This window comes from Alligator sinensis, unplaced genomic scaffold (genome assembly GCF_000455745.1).
Source record: "Alligator sinensis unplaced genomic scaffold, ASM45574v1 scaffold755_2, whole genome shotgun sequence".
Classification (NCBI taxonomy): Eukaryota; Metazoa; Chordata; order Crocodylia; family Alligatoridae; genus Alligator; species Alligator sinensis.
Genome location: NW_005841883.1, coordinates 2,746,747 through 2,760,759, shown reverse-complemented (window position 1 = coordinate 2,760,759; position 14,013 = coordinate 2,746,747). Strand labels below are relative to the sequence as shown.

Here is a 14,013-nt window from a genome sequence, read left to right as displayed (position 1 = left end):
AGATGAACCAAAACAACCACCACATGCATAACTCTCTCAAATCCATGTTGCTTCTTTTTCAGAGAACCTTCTTCTAGGGAAGCCTGCAGCTCCTGGGTTGAGGCTTGGTGCCTTCTCTCCAGAGCCAGCTCTCCCTTGGCACCTTGTGACTCACAAGATGCCACCACATGTGCATACCAACAGTTATTCCATTGCTATTTCTATTCCAGTACTGCTAGAACAAACAGTGTTCCTGTTGCCAGGGCAAACCCATATCAAAATTCAAACAATCTTGAATTAGGTCCAGGAGAGAGTAGGAATCCCTTGATTAGTACAGATGCTATACCACTGAAGTTCACAATGGAGACACCAGTGAAGTGGCTGGAGAATAGGTTGCACTGATCTTGGTCTATCCACAACAAAATCATTTCTCATTTCAAGATAGATTTTCTTTATTATAGTAGCATCTCTGAAGTGCACAACATTGTTAAAAAGAATTCAGATACAGGATTTGGCTTTTATTAGATTCATGCTTTACATTCCTCCCCACTCTGGATTCAATTGTTTAAAGCTTAAATTTTGAGAGACAATTTATGATTCTTTTTAAATGAAGTTTCCCCCTCCCCAAGTGGTCACAAGTATTAAAAATAAACCTTTAAGAGGCAGAACATTAAACTTCACATTGTGTTCAATGTTTGTGCAAAGCATCATTGCACAAAGCTCACTAGCCTTTTCTTCCACATTGGGTCCATGTGGAACAGAGACACTAAGTGGAAATTTCAGGTGAGATGAACCAACTAAAAGAAGGTCAAGAGAGAAGTTGTCAGACACAGGACTGAAGAACTTGGAAAAATGCATGCAGTTTGACAACAGTGAATGGATTCCAGTAATATGAGAACTGCAGTGTTAGTGTCCACATGGATCTGCCTACCAGGTGCAGCTAACCTATCTGTCCTAATCCCCAAAGTTGCTTCACCTCTCCCCCTTGATACCAAAAGGCTGAAATGCAGACAAATTAATAAGGTTCCCCAGAATAAAATTTTGGATGATCATAAACAAACAAACAAAAAAAACAACTTGTGCAAGATAAAATCATCTCTAAGTAGTGAATATCCTGCTAGTCTGGGATACTTGTATAAAGAAAGAGTGGGAGGCAATGCTTTTGGAGGTCCATTTCAAGGCTAGTGATTAAAATACTGAAATTACCCCAGTCCCTTGGCTCTTCTTTTTTCAAGCTTCACTCTGGCCATCTTACAGCAGCCCCTTTAAAGTGCTCATTGCCCAGCTGACTTTTCTACTGGGATGGCAAATGGATTAGCTACAGAAAGATAATCTGTGGATGGGGTTGATGAAGCCTTGGTCCAAACAACCCCTAAACATTGACAATGAGGTATGTTATATATGGGAGAACAGGTTAGACCAACTCCACTAGAGAACATAAAATGGTCTGGACTGGTGATCAACCTCAACAGGAAACATCTTACACTACAAGAATACTTTTGCTCAGGGTGTGCAATAGCAAGTAGCATGCTGGTTTATACAGTTCTATGATGTTAGTCAGGACTATTAAAAGCTATGTTTCTCCTCAAAAGTGAATGAAAGGAATCAAATTGTGCTACAAAACAGGCTACACAGAGGAGGTGTAGAAGACTTAACACAAAACACTATTAAACTAGAATTCAGATTTTACACAAGAGGTTTTTCCCCCCCCCTCCAACTGACCAAGTTCTTTTTTCTGATCAAGTACCATGATATCCTTCAAGTTTTCCCTTGCTGGTGGAAGAATGCTACATTGCTATGGAAGGTAGTGTTTAAAATACAATACAGTTGGTTTCGTTTTATAGCATGTTTAAGGCACAGTGTGAGAAAAGCTGCTCCCATTTTCAGATCCATGCACACACCCATACATGCACTCTTGCAAAACAGCAGAGCAGGGCTCACTTTGCTAAGATATGCCACAAAGGGATCATTTCTGGTTTTTAAGCTGGTTGGACAGCCAATCCAAACCCTCATAAAGCCCATCTCCGCTGGTGGCACACGTTGCTTGGATGTACCAGTTTCTCTGACGAAGGGAATGCAAGCCAAGTTTGTCTGTGATCTCTGCAGCATTCATAGCATTGGGAAGATCCTGTGGGGAAAGTCAAATCAGACAGTCTTGTAACAAGGGACACAATTAGTCTTTTAAAGTGAAACAGGCAAGAACATTTCAATAGGAGACTGTCCCATGTCAAGCTACAGAGATCTCCAACCCAGTAGAAGTGCTGAGGAAGCCACTAGAGGAAAAGCTGCAATGCAGAACTGTTCAGGGACCACAAGAGACAAGAAAGTCAATAGAGGCTATAGTTGAACTAGTAACTGTGTCTAAAGCTTAACAACTTTCAGTTATCCCTGCAAGCTTTTAAATGAAAGTGAGAGTAGCATAGTTATAATAAATAAGTTGGAGTTTTTTTTAAAGTGGTCTAGAAATCCATATTTGGATGCATGTTTGTATTTAAAGTTTACTGTGGCAAAGCACATAGTATTCACCAACCTGTCCACTGCAAGAGAAATAGTGGGAGGGGAGGGAGGAGCAGAAAAAACGAGCAAGTCTTTCAGGCAAAATACTAAAAGCTGGCACAGTTTACAAGCATATTAGAAAAAGATACCTAAAAGAATCCAGACAGCTGCATTCAGCAACAGTGCAGACTGACATTAGGTCAACTTTACAAGAGAAACTATAAAATTTTACCAGCTCTGATACAAAGTCAATTTATCCAACCTGACCACGAGGAGAAAGAGTTTAGGATGTTTTACTTGCTCCACCCCAGAAGCACTCTTCCTAGGATGCCTTACAAAGCTGTATCCTCCTGAAACATGTGCAAACCAGGGGGGGGGGGGGGGGGGGGAAAAGGGGGGCAGCTTGCCCACTGTCTCTGGGTAGTACTTAACAATAGGGCAGTCCCTATGACGAGCTTAGTATAGCACTGGCTTCAAATTGTCAGCTATGTTAACTTCAAGGAAAAAAAAAAAAAAAGTCTACCCATAGCCAGTTAACTGGCTATCTGGAAAGCTTTGACTGGTTAGGTTCAGATAGCAAGGTCCATAAGAGCCTGGAAGAGGCCAAGACAAGATGGTACCTTACCTGCTTGTTGACAAACACTAGTAACACAGCATCCCGCAACTCATCTTCTGCTAACATTCTGGTGAGTTCTTCTCGTGCTTCATTTACCCTCTCCCTGTCATTGCTGTCCACAACAAAGATTAAGCCTAGTTAGGAAGTCAGAGGACATGAGCCATCAGTGTTCAGCAATAATTGGATCATTTTGATTTACTTCAGTAGAAGGAATGAAAAGGACACATTAAGCTTTGGACACATAACCAAAACAATTACTTGACCTTTCATAAGGCAAACCTCCCAAGTTTATGTCAAGATAAGCATACAAACAAAAATGAACATTAAGATGGTACACACTCTTTATCTCAGCCTGGTAAAGAGATGGACAATTATTTGGGCTGGAGTGCTACTTAAGCAGTTTTGGTGAGATGCTGCAGGGGAATGAGGGGCCACTTCTGGCACCATGATCCTAGCCCCAGCCCCAGTCACCACCTTGTGATCCAGGCCCCAGCCCCATGCTGTTACTGCCTTGAGATCCTAGCCCTGGCTGCTACTCCCTACTTGCTCATGGCCCCATTCCATACAACCAGCCAACCATGCCCTGCCCATAGGGGTCCTAGGCTAGTCTTTGTGGAGACCCCACCTACCCCAGCAGTGGGAATGGAGTGGACTGGCAGCAGCCAGGCAGTGAGCTGCTGGGAAGTGGAGTCTAGCCACTGTACCACCCCTGCCAAGCTACATGCCGAGGGCAGCAGGACTGGCCACATGTACCACAGCCTGGGCTGCCCCCCTGTGCCTGGGCCAAGGGACCTACTGCAGGCCAGATAAAAATCCCTGGGCAAGCCATATTTTGGCCATCCTGGTCTAGTAACTAGTCAGTCATTCTCCATACTGTACTTTGTTCTTCACTGAGCCATCAAATAACTCTAGATCCCCCCCATACCATTCTATATAGTCTGCTTCCTGCATGTCCTGCTGTCCTCTGCCAAGCCAGAGTGTAGCATTTAGACAACAGGTGTATCCAAAGCATCCAGAGTTTTTCCCCATTGCCATATTAGTGATATCTTTTGCATCTATCCTTTCCCAATAGCCTTGATGGCTACAAGAAACCACTTTACCTAGCACGTTTCCAGAATTTGGAAGTGTCAAGTTGACAGTGGGACAAGATGTCTTGTAGCCTCTAGCAGACCATTCTGCTGTACGGAGCATACACTGAACTTTTAGGCCATGAACACAACTTGTTAGCTCATGCAAAAAAATCAAGATGTCCCAAAAACCACACAAAAAAAGAGCAAGCTGTAAACAAACTATGAAACCTTTCAACATAAAACAGCTGCTGTCAGGACACATCAGGCCCCAGACAAAGTCAAGGGCAATTTTTTCATGCTTTCAAGCATGGCTTTCAGGCGCACACACCCTGCCTGATTGAGGCAACTGGTTTGCCAGCTGTCTCCCCTCATGTTGGCTTGCTCCCTCAGTCTAGGTCACCACCGGCCTTTGTATTCTACTGCTCTGCCATCACTGTGACCACATGCAAAAAGAATACACATACTTCCTTTCTACAAAGCACCTCAGTACCTTCAAAGAAGCTTGGTTTGCACAGGTCTAGTTGTGGAAGCAGCAGGGTTCCTGGACCTCTTCACATTTGAGATGCACAAGTTCAGAGCAGTAACAACATTATGGTGTCAGGCATGTGTTCCTGCACTAGCACAATGGTCTGTAGTACAGCTCACTGGCCAAGCATCTCAAGTGATCCTACAAGGGACATTAATCCGTGGACACTAGCTGTGCCACAGCTCCTGCTACAGAAGAAGGGCCAAGTCTTACTGGAGGATGCCAATGCAGTGACAAGCCTCAGTGAGACTGTAAATCAGCAGCACTGAAAACCAAAACCAGAGAGGTCCTGCCATCAGATGGATGCTCAATGATCTTTTCACAGACTACTCTACTTGTCTTCCACAGAATGCTCAGTCAGATTATGTCGCAAAATAAGGATACATACTAAAGGTAAACAATATTTATATAGGGCATTTGCCTACCTGAAGGAACATGTACACAACCAGGGAGGCAAGTGCTTACCTTGAGTGTTCTGGAAGTAGTGGCGCCAGAGGGGTCTGATTTTGTCCTGGCCACCAACATCCCAGACTGTGAAACTTATATTTTTGTATTCAACTGTCTCGACATTGAAACCTGAAACAAAAGTGTTAGCAAGCTGAGTATATGGAACCAGTCACCAGGGCCACCATCTAATAGAGTAGACTACATGTTTTCCCTTGCATAGCCTTAATCCAAGACAGAAAGAGACCTTTTAAAAAGTATTAAACTTGAGAAGGAGGCAGCACTCTTTATTCAAATACAATTATTTAAGTGGAATATGATAGTTTAGTCATATGCAGCTATACTCAGTTATAGATAAGGACATACGTGTACTATTGGAACTGAAATTTAAGGTATAACGAACAATCTTTCCAGTTTGGAATTTGGCCCAACTCTGAAGTTCATACCCAATGCCCTTTCAGCGGTATTGTGGATCTGCAGCAAGTCACAGCCACTCTGGACTATTTAACACAGCAGACTGGAACTGCTGTAATGCTCCCTACTATCTGGGGAGTGATGGTTCAATACAGATGCTGAGGGAAGATCAATTCCTGCAGCACCCAAGAATACTTCCAAATTGTTTCCTGTTTAGGTGCTAATCCAAGCCAAGCCTGCCTGTTTTTAGCTGGGAGGGTGGGGAAGTGAAAGAGGGGAATAGAAGTTCACAGCACAAAAAGGACAACTTTATGCTGTAGAAGAACATGCTCTTTCCCTCTGCCCCCATCCACTTTCTACAGCACCATCACTTAACTGAACCATATGTTGAATAGACAGAGGCAGATTATATGAACAAACCAAAGTGGTTAGGAAGGAATCTTGGCTACATCAGAATTAAGTTACTATATGCTATTTATTAATATTTTCTGCAGTTTAATTATAAGTCTGGTATTCTAGGTTTCGTAACTCCTTTAGGTCAGCAAACATCAGATTATGTGGTTCAGGCTACCCAACACTGGCTAGAGAATCGCTCGACAATGCCTGCATCTTCACCAGTAGTTTACTGTTCTATACAGAACAGCATTGCTGCTTTGTACTTCTGAAAGGTTGCAGTGTTCTGCCTAACAAGCACTTTGCAGATGAAGCAGTCTGTATTAGTCTGAAGCTCCTCAGATAAGAGGAACTGCAGAAATGAAAGAGTTGCATCAGCCCAGCACTAAGTTTTCTGGGCAACTAAGTCCACAAAGTTTGTAAACAGGCAAAATAGAGTGTTTAGCATTAAACACATTTTGAAGAACCTCCAATATTTGGTTCCATGTTAAAATTTGAAGCACTTGTATCAAACAAGCCAGGAGCTCCATGCAATGTTTAGTGTAAAGGCTTTTAGGAAAAAAAATAAATCAGAGGTTTCTGCATGCACAGTATAATACAGCATCCTAGTTCTGAGAAAAGGTACTTGGATTACAGACACTGGTTAAGCCTCCAGTATCACCTGAGGAAGACTTGAGAAAGTAACAGCCTTGCTGTATCCCAGGGGCAGGCAATTATTTCAGGTGGAGGGCCACTTACTCAGTTTTGGCAAGCCATTGAGGGCTGCATGACAGGCAGCCAGGGTCAGATAAACATTAATCTTCTAAATTTTTAGGGGCCCCATGGGCTGGATAGAATGGCCTGGTGGGCCGCATCTGGCCCACACCTGCTGTATCCCCTCAGCATTTCAAACATTAAGCAAAAGCCTTTTGGGATGGAATTAGGAAGCACAACAGTTGTGTTACTGATGTATGAGTGGTAACTTAAAAGCTCTAATGGGCATTCTAGCAGATAAAACACTTTCTGCCATAGTAGAGGCCTTCAGAATAACCCTATTGCATTGGATCCAGACCCATTTACCAGCATCTTAATTGAAATAGTTGCATGCTTAGATCTACAGTGATGCCCTGTTTATAGCTGTGCTAAGGAACATGTTTTACCTGGCCACATGAACACTCTTAAACCCAGCTCTTATTATTAGCAATTTACTGTTGAAATATTATGCTCTTCACCTCTAGCTTGCAGTTTCAAGGCAGTAACTCAACCTTTCCATTTGAAGATCTTTACAGTTAGTTCAGGAGTAGAAGAACTAGCTTAGCACAGGTTTCCCCAATTTATAAAAAACTCTGGCCTTAAGTGACTTACATTTCACTGTCTCAAACCCCCATCAGTCGAAACCCACCACTATTAATATTTTGCATTAGAATCAAGCGGTCACTAATCATTTTAGTATCAGTATGTAAAATAAAGTTAAAATTCTATTCCCAGACCACAATCACTGGCACTAGCATGAGCTGTGAACATATAGCAGGGAAATTAGAGCTAGCATTAGAGTCCACTGTGAACCAAATCAGTAAGACAGTTCCTTCTTCATTTGTAAAACCTACCTATTGTTGGAATAGTGGTCACAATCTCCCCCAGTTTAAGCTTGTAAAGGATGGTGGTTTTCCCTGCTGCATCCAAGCCTACCATTAGAATTCGCATTTCTTTCTTTCCAAAGAGGTTTTTGAACAATTTTTCAAAGATGTTCCCCATTGCAGCAATGTCTGCAAAAAAACAAAAAAACAAACAAACAAAAACAAACAAACAAACAAAAAAAACCCCAAAAGACATACTTATTTAAGATCCCCTTTGTCAATCACACAAGCATGCAAAAAAGCTTGGTAGCCTTCTTTTCACCGCGAAGAGTAAGCTATAATCTTATTTAAATACACCTTTTCAGAAGGTTCTTTAGAACAGCATTTCTCAACCCATGGGTCACAAGAATATGAGAGTTGTGAACAAACTTTAAAAATGGATTCTCCCTAAAAGGAGACAGAAGTGGGAAATCGTGACTTCCCTTGGAGGATGACATGAGTTCCAGCCTGCAAGGGGCTGCTTACCCCCCTCCCCCCAAACACCCACTCCCTGACCACACACTGGTGGTTTGTGGGTGGGGAGCAGGAGTGAGGGACCCTGGGTTGGGACTGGCCATTGATGTTCACAAATGGGTCCTGGTCCAAAAAAGGCTGAGAACCACTGCTTTAGAACACCATCACCATACTTTCAGTGATCACTGAAACATGCAAGAGTCCCCTCCTTTTCTCCCCTTGAAGTTTGGGGTCCTGTGAGCCATGTTTCCTCATATTTACTTATTCAGACAACTGTTACCAGCTGTTTTAAAGCAATCAAGACCAAAAGTAACTGAACTAATTTGAGTGCTAAATCAAATACTGACAGTTTAATTAGAAGTGAAAAAACCATTAAGTTGGGCAAAGCAGCTTGGTATGACAACTAACGGCATTAACAGTTTCACTAGTTAGGAACCAGCAGTATTTCTAAAGCACAGAGTATACCCCACTTACATGTATACCAGGTTAACATCCTATTTGCTTAACTGCATAAGGCAATGCTAGTACCCAGTTTACTGCCCACTGCTTACATTGCAAGCAGTAAGCACTTAACTAATGTTTCACTGCATAGCATCTGTCAACTCCCACTATAAACACTCCTAAAGGATGCAACCCTGTTCATGGTATAATTTTTGCAGCCCCAGATCCACGTAGCTCCCATCATTTTAAAGGCTTCTAGTGACAACTGATAGTCACCATCAAAAGCTTTTAAAGTACTGCAAGCTCATCTATTCCAGAACTGCCAATACCACAGCATGGTTTGCACTGGCTACATGTCCCAAAGTAGATAGAGTATAGCACTGAAGTGTTTGAAAGCCGTCACAAAATCCCCATGACCCAAGCACAGCAGTCTTGCAATCCTTGCAGAGCTGGTCATTTGCCTCCCCTCCCCACCCCGCAAAGTGTTTCTGGGAACTATACCTTAAGGCAAATCAAACCCAAGAAGTTACTTAGTAACACTTTTCCCATTTACAGTTAATTCTGACACTACTCAGTGTGTAGAGTATCCATTTCATGTTTCCAGAGTTGAGCAAGCAACCTCAGTGCTAAACAGGCAAGCAGCTGCCATGGTGCAAAAATAGCTAATCTCTTCCTCCCATTCTCCCCTGACTCCCCCTCCACCCGAAGAAAAAAAAAAAAAAAAAGAGAGAGAATGGAAGTGTAGACTAAGCATATGCCCAAAGCCTTGCAAGAGAGCCAGTACCAGTGTTATTAGCTACAGCCCTGCTGCCTAGCCCAAGTGGCACTGCCTTTTCCTTACAGGAACACTATCAGATACCAAACATAGGCTTTGTTTGCAAACAAGGAAGTCAACAGTGAGAGAGGACCCAACACATGCAAAACTATAAGAAGCCGAGGGCAGCAGCAACCTTAGGGGAGGGCAAACCAGGCGACCACCTGTAGCCCCACACTTTATAAAAATAAGTTACACTAAATATTTATTATTAGTATTGTAGTAAGATACTTCTATTGCAATTCCAGGAACAGGGCAAAGTTCAGTTGCAATTGAAAGTGTCCAACTTGCTTATAGGTCATCAAAAATTAAGCCTCTAAGGGGCCCCAAATGACTCTTGCCCAGAGCCCCAACAACCCTAAGGCCATCACTGCTGAAGGGAAGAGACTTCTGCACTTCCTTGCATTTTCCCAGGGCCCACAACACCGGGGATGCTCTGCCACGCAAGAAGAATCCCATGTCCACTATGACATCGTGTACAAGAAGATGTTGAGAGACATGTGTCTTACACAGCTATAGAGGCACATACATGGTGGAGAGCAGCCAGAGCGTTTCAGGAACCCAGCAGGGAGGAGAGAACAGCACCTGCAGCCACCCGATGCAGCCAGCCCAGGGGCTCACAGTGGACAACGACGCCAGGAGAAAGGCCGACTTCCTCTGTCCCGCAGCCCCAAGCGAAGCGGGCTGGGGCTCGCAAAAGCTTGTGCCCCTCCAACGCCACGAGCCCAGAAGATGCATCTTCCTCAACCCTTCTTTTTTTTTCTGGGGCCGGGGCCCTGCTTCCCAGCGTGCGGGGGCGGACACAGCTCTGGGTGGCCAGAGCCCCCCCGCTCAGCGGCTGGCCTTTACGGACACCCCCTCCTCCGCAGGCTGCGCCCCTCCACCGACAACCCGCCCGCGGCCCCTGGAGCCACATGGAAAGAAACAGACACGCGAACCTCAGGACGACCCCACCCCGCTCACCTGGCGGCTCCCGCCCGCAGCGGCGCAGCTCCCGCTCCTCACTCTATGGCGTCCGCAGGGCGCTGCGAGTCCCACCTACTGCCCCCCACCCCGCCAATCAAGAGAGGCGCTCCCAGCCACGCCAGCCAATGAAGCAACAATGGGGCCGAGAGCAGCGCGATCCGAAGCACACAAGAGAGCGCAGATACTCCCACGTGACACCCCCGCCGGCCCTCACGTTTATAACCCTCTGCCCCAGGAGGCCTGACCAATGGGCGCGCAACAGCGTGAGCGGGCCGTCCAATGGCGGCCGCGGCCTGAGCCGGCTGGCCAATCCCTGAGCGGGGCCCGGCACTAGCCGTACTTAAGGAACGCTCTGCCGGGTGTTCTATTATTAGAGCCGTGGTGTTAGCTGCCGGCACCGGGCCTGGTCATGTATCTCGTCCAGCTGACCCCGAGCCCAGTCGTGCTGCTTGTGCCCTCGGCCCGGGCACTGCCTGCCAGAGCCTCTCGGGTCCGCAGCAGGGGCCCGGGGCAGGCCGAGCCGCCCTGAGCTCCTTCAGGGAACCTGCGGGTAGTGTGAGGAGAGGAGCGAGGTGTGAGGTGCCAAGCAGAAGGCAGGCTAGGGCTGCCCCTGCCTGGCGGTGCCTCCCGCGGCCTGCTCCTCTGCGAGGAGAGCGCTGTCACGCATTTGCTTTTGCAATGGGCACTGCTCCATTCACAGGAAGTTATGGAGGGCATCTCGAGTCTGGAGAGGTTGAGAACCGAGGTGGTTGCTCTGAGCCCTACAGCACCCCTGGGTGCATCAGACCCCCTTCCCCCACTTGCAGATTGCTGACTGGGGGGGAGTCCCTGGCTGGGGTGGCTGGGGCAGGCCAAATCTTGTCTGAGGAGGCTGACGTTGATTCTTTAGTGAAAGAAGCTCCTGGTCCCAGAGGGAGGCACTGAAGCTTTTTTGGAAATCCCCACTATAAACTGACGTATTGAGTCATAACCCATGAAAGTTATTAGTGATAAATTGTAATGGAGCTTGGGAATGAAACCAATTACGCGGGATTGAAGACAGAAAATGCTTCCTGGGTCACCCCAAGTGCCTTGTTGCAGGACTAGCAAACTCATAACATTTTGGACTAGGCACTGCCTCTGCCCCACAGCTCGACTTTCCAGTGAACTGCGGCCCTAAGAAGCCTCCCCAAGTCCTTCGGTTTGATACCTGCTCAGGGGCCCATGCAAAACTAACACAGACATTTCTGTCCAGTTGCCAGAGGTCTACTCTTAAAACTGAATTATGATTGACACCACTGTGTGTATTCTCAGCAGAGACGATGGAGAAAGATGGATGACTGAGGAAATATGTCCTGTTTCCTCAGAAAAAAAATCTTCTTTTCCTGTACCTGTGGATAAATCACTCCATCACAGTTTACAGGTAACTTGCTTTGCAGCTCTTTACTGATTCAGAAGAGGCTGACAACATTCAATTACTCCACAGGACAGGAACTGGAAAGCTTCTCCCTACACCATGTACCTGTGCGGGCCGGGAGCGACCCGAGCCCTTTTCTGTGCTGCACGCAGGCTGTGGCCAGCAGCCCGGGAAGGCCGTCAAGCTGGAATTAGGCATAAACGCTTAGCGGTAGTTTAAAAGATTGTTTACTTACACCGAGATGGCAGTGGTGTAGGCTGGAAAACTTGCTTGAGTTGCGGTCACAGACAGGAAAGAAAACAAAACTCGAACCTGCAGGGCACGAGGGTACGTCGCAAAGGGTTTTCGGCGATGGGAAGATGCAAAACACGAGGGTACGTCGCAAGGGTTTTCGGCGACGGGAAGATAAACCTGCAGGACTCGAACCCGGGTAGAAGAGCTCTGAAGTCGTCCGGCAAGGACTCACACGAAGTTTGCTAGGCTCCATGGGTCCGGTTCTTTTGCGCGCGGGAAGGGATATGTCTGGACTGCGATCGACGACGGGGAGAGGCTAGAGGTTGATCAGACCTCCATTGCCTGCTTGAAATGCACTGGGTCCATAAGGATCCGCAGCGCTTAGAGATCTTCACACAGCATGAAGTCTCCTCCTCCCGGTGTTCGTGGAGTCCTCCAACTTGGGCGGAAACCACTCAAGCCTTTTATACGGCTAGCAAGCCAATCACTAGCCGCCACATGTGAATAATTTAGAACTGGCCAATAATGGGACTCGAATTAGCATACAAATGGCGGGAACTCTTTGCAACGAGCACTTCTGTGCTGCAACAAAGAAATGCACCCTGCAAAGAAAGCTTCAAATTGGTGGGAAATTCTCCCTTGCACCGGGGTTCTCTTTTGCAGCAGAAAACTCCACCGTGCAAAGAAGCTATAATTTAGCGGGAACAATTTAGCAGTGCCGAAGCGCACACAAACAAAAATCACGCCCTTTGGGTTGTGACAGTACCTTGACCTGGACCTGAAGGGACTTCTCTAGGCTTCAGAATGGAGCTCAGTCAGCAGTATCCATTCAGTTGTTTCCTCTTTTGAGGCTGCTGATGATCACGATTTCCACTCTGGATCCTTCTCATTGTTCTTTGTAGTGCCTATTTTCTTCCTTAATGTGCTGTATTTGAGGACAGCACATAAGCCTTTTCCCTTGCACTGCACAACACTGTCTACTGAGTCTTTTACTGTAATATTAATAGCCTTTATTCTGCTCACAGATGAGAAACCTCTGTGTTATGAGATGTGATTAGGGATAGAGGCAAGGCAGAATGATTTTCCTTGTCGGAGAGATGCTTTCGAATTACTGCATTATAAATTTGCCCTTGTGCTGCAGCTTGACATTCAGGAGTTTATTAGACATCACAGGAATAGTATAAGCTGCTACCTGTTTAATTAGTTTTTTGTATTTTAAGTTTTTACCTGATTAGTTAGTGCCTTCTCTGTGTATTTAAATTCAGTCTGTAAGTTTATCTCCTTTTCCAAAGGAATTTTTTTGATCCAAACATTGTTTTTACCTCCCTTTCCCATCTTATCTACCTGAAGTCTTCCCCCCCAACCTTCTCCCTTATCATTCCCAGGGTCTGTCCCCCGGATGCATGCTTTGGAGCTTAAAGTTTAGGGGGACAGTGTTTTTTCCCAAGTGAGGTACTAACAGACATGTTTCACTGTCCAGACCCTAATGTCTCAGCTAGGGGTATGGTGTCTCAGCAGGTATGGGGACTGCAGCTTTACCAACATGGCAGATGAAATCGAATCCCTAGAGCTTCTGTCCTATCATTGCAGGATGCCCCCCCTTTTCCCTGATGTGACTCTGGTAAAGGTGACTGAAGTGGCGAGAAGCCCCCACAGGCGCAGAGGACACTGGGGACAAACCTTGGTGTTCCCGGAGGGAGAGAGAGCACCCCAGGAAACTTACTGTCTGGATGGGCTGGGGCAGAGCAGGAGCCATGCGACCGGTTCTTCAAACGGCTGCTTCCCAGGCGAGGCGGCACCCAGCTGATTGCAGCAGCTGACACTGCCACCGCAGGAAATTTAAAAACCTCGCCGGAAGCTGGCAGGGGAGAAAAGGAAGCCAGCTGGGAACACGCTGGCTGGGCAGGTGCTGGCTGTGGCATCACAGAAGACACTGCCCCGCAGCAAAGGAGAGGGAGCAGTGTCTGGCATCAGGCTGGGGATGGGCAATCCTCAGCCCCTCAGCATTAAATCATTCCAGAGGCCTCCCTCTTGGTGGAGGATGCCAGATGCCTGTGGCTCAGACCCTTGAGACCAGGGAGTGAGGCTCCAGGCTTATAGTTTCATAGTAGCTAGGGTCAGGAGGGACCTGAACAGATCATCTAGCCTGACCCCC

The 14,013-nt window shown here is 46.3% G+C and overlaps 1 protein-coding gene across 1 annotated transcript; it reads right to left on the bottom strand.

The window, feature by feature from the left end:
* Window positions 1-410: 410 nt before the first annotated feature.
* Window positions 411-10,418, bottom strand: LOC102372530 (ADP-ribosylation factor 2). Its single transcript, XM_006017665.3, has 5 exons — window positions 10,226-10,418; window positions 7,525-7,683; window positions 5,153-5,263; window positions 3,101-3,225; window positions 411-2,107 (listed from the first exon to the last, which is right to left on the bottom strand). The coding sequence occupies exons 2-5, from the start codon at window positions 7,670-7,672 to the stop codon at window positions 1,946-1,948; spliced, it is 546 nt and encodes a 181-aa protein (XP_006017727.1). The 5' UTR covers window positions 7,673-7,683; window positions 10,226-10,418; the 3' UTR covers window positions 411-1,945.
* Window positions 10,419-14,013: the final 3,595 nt, after the last annotated feature.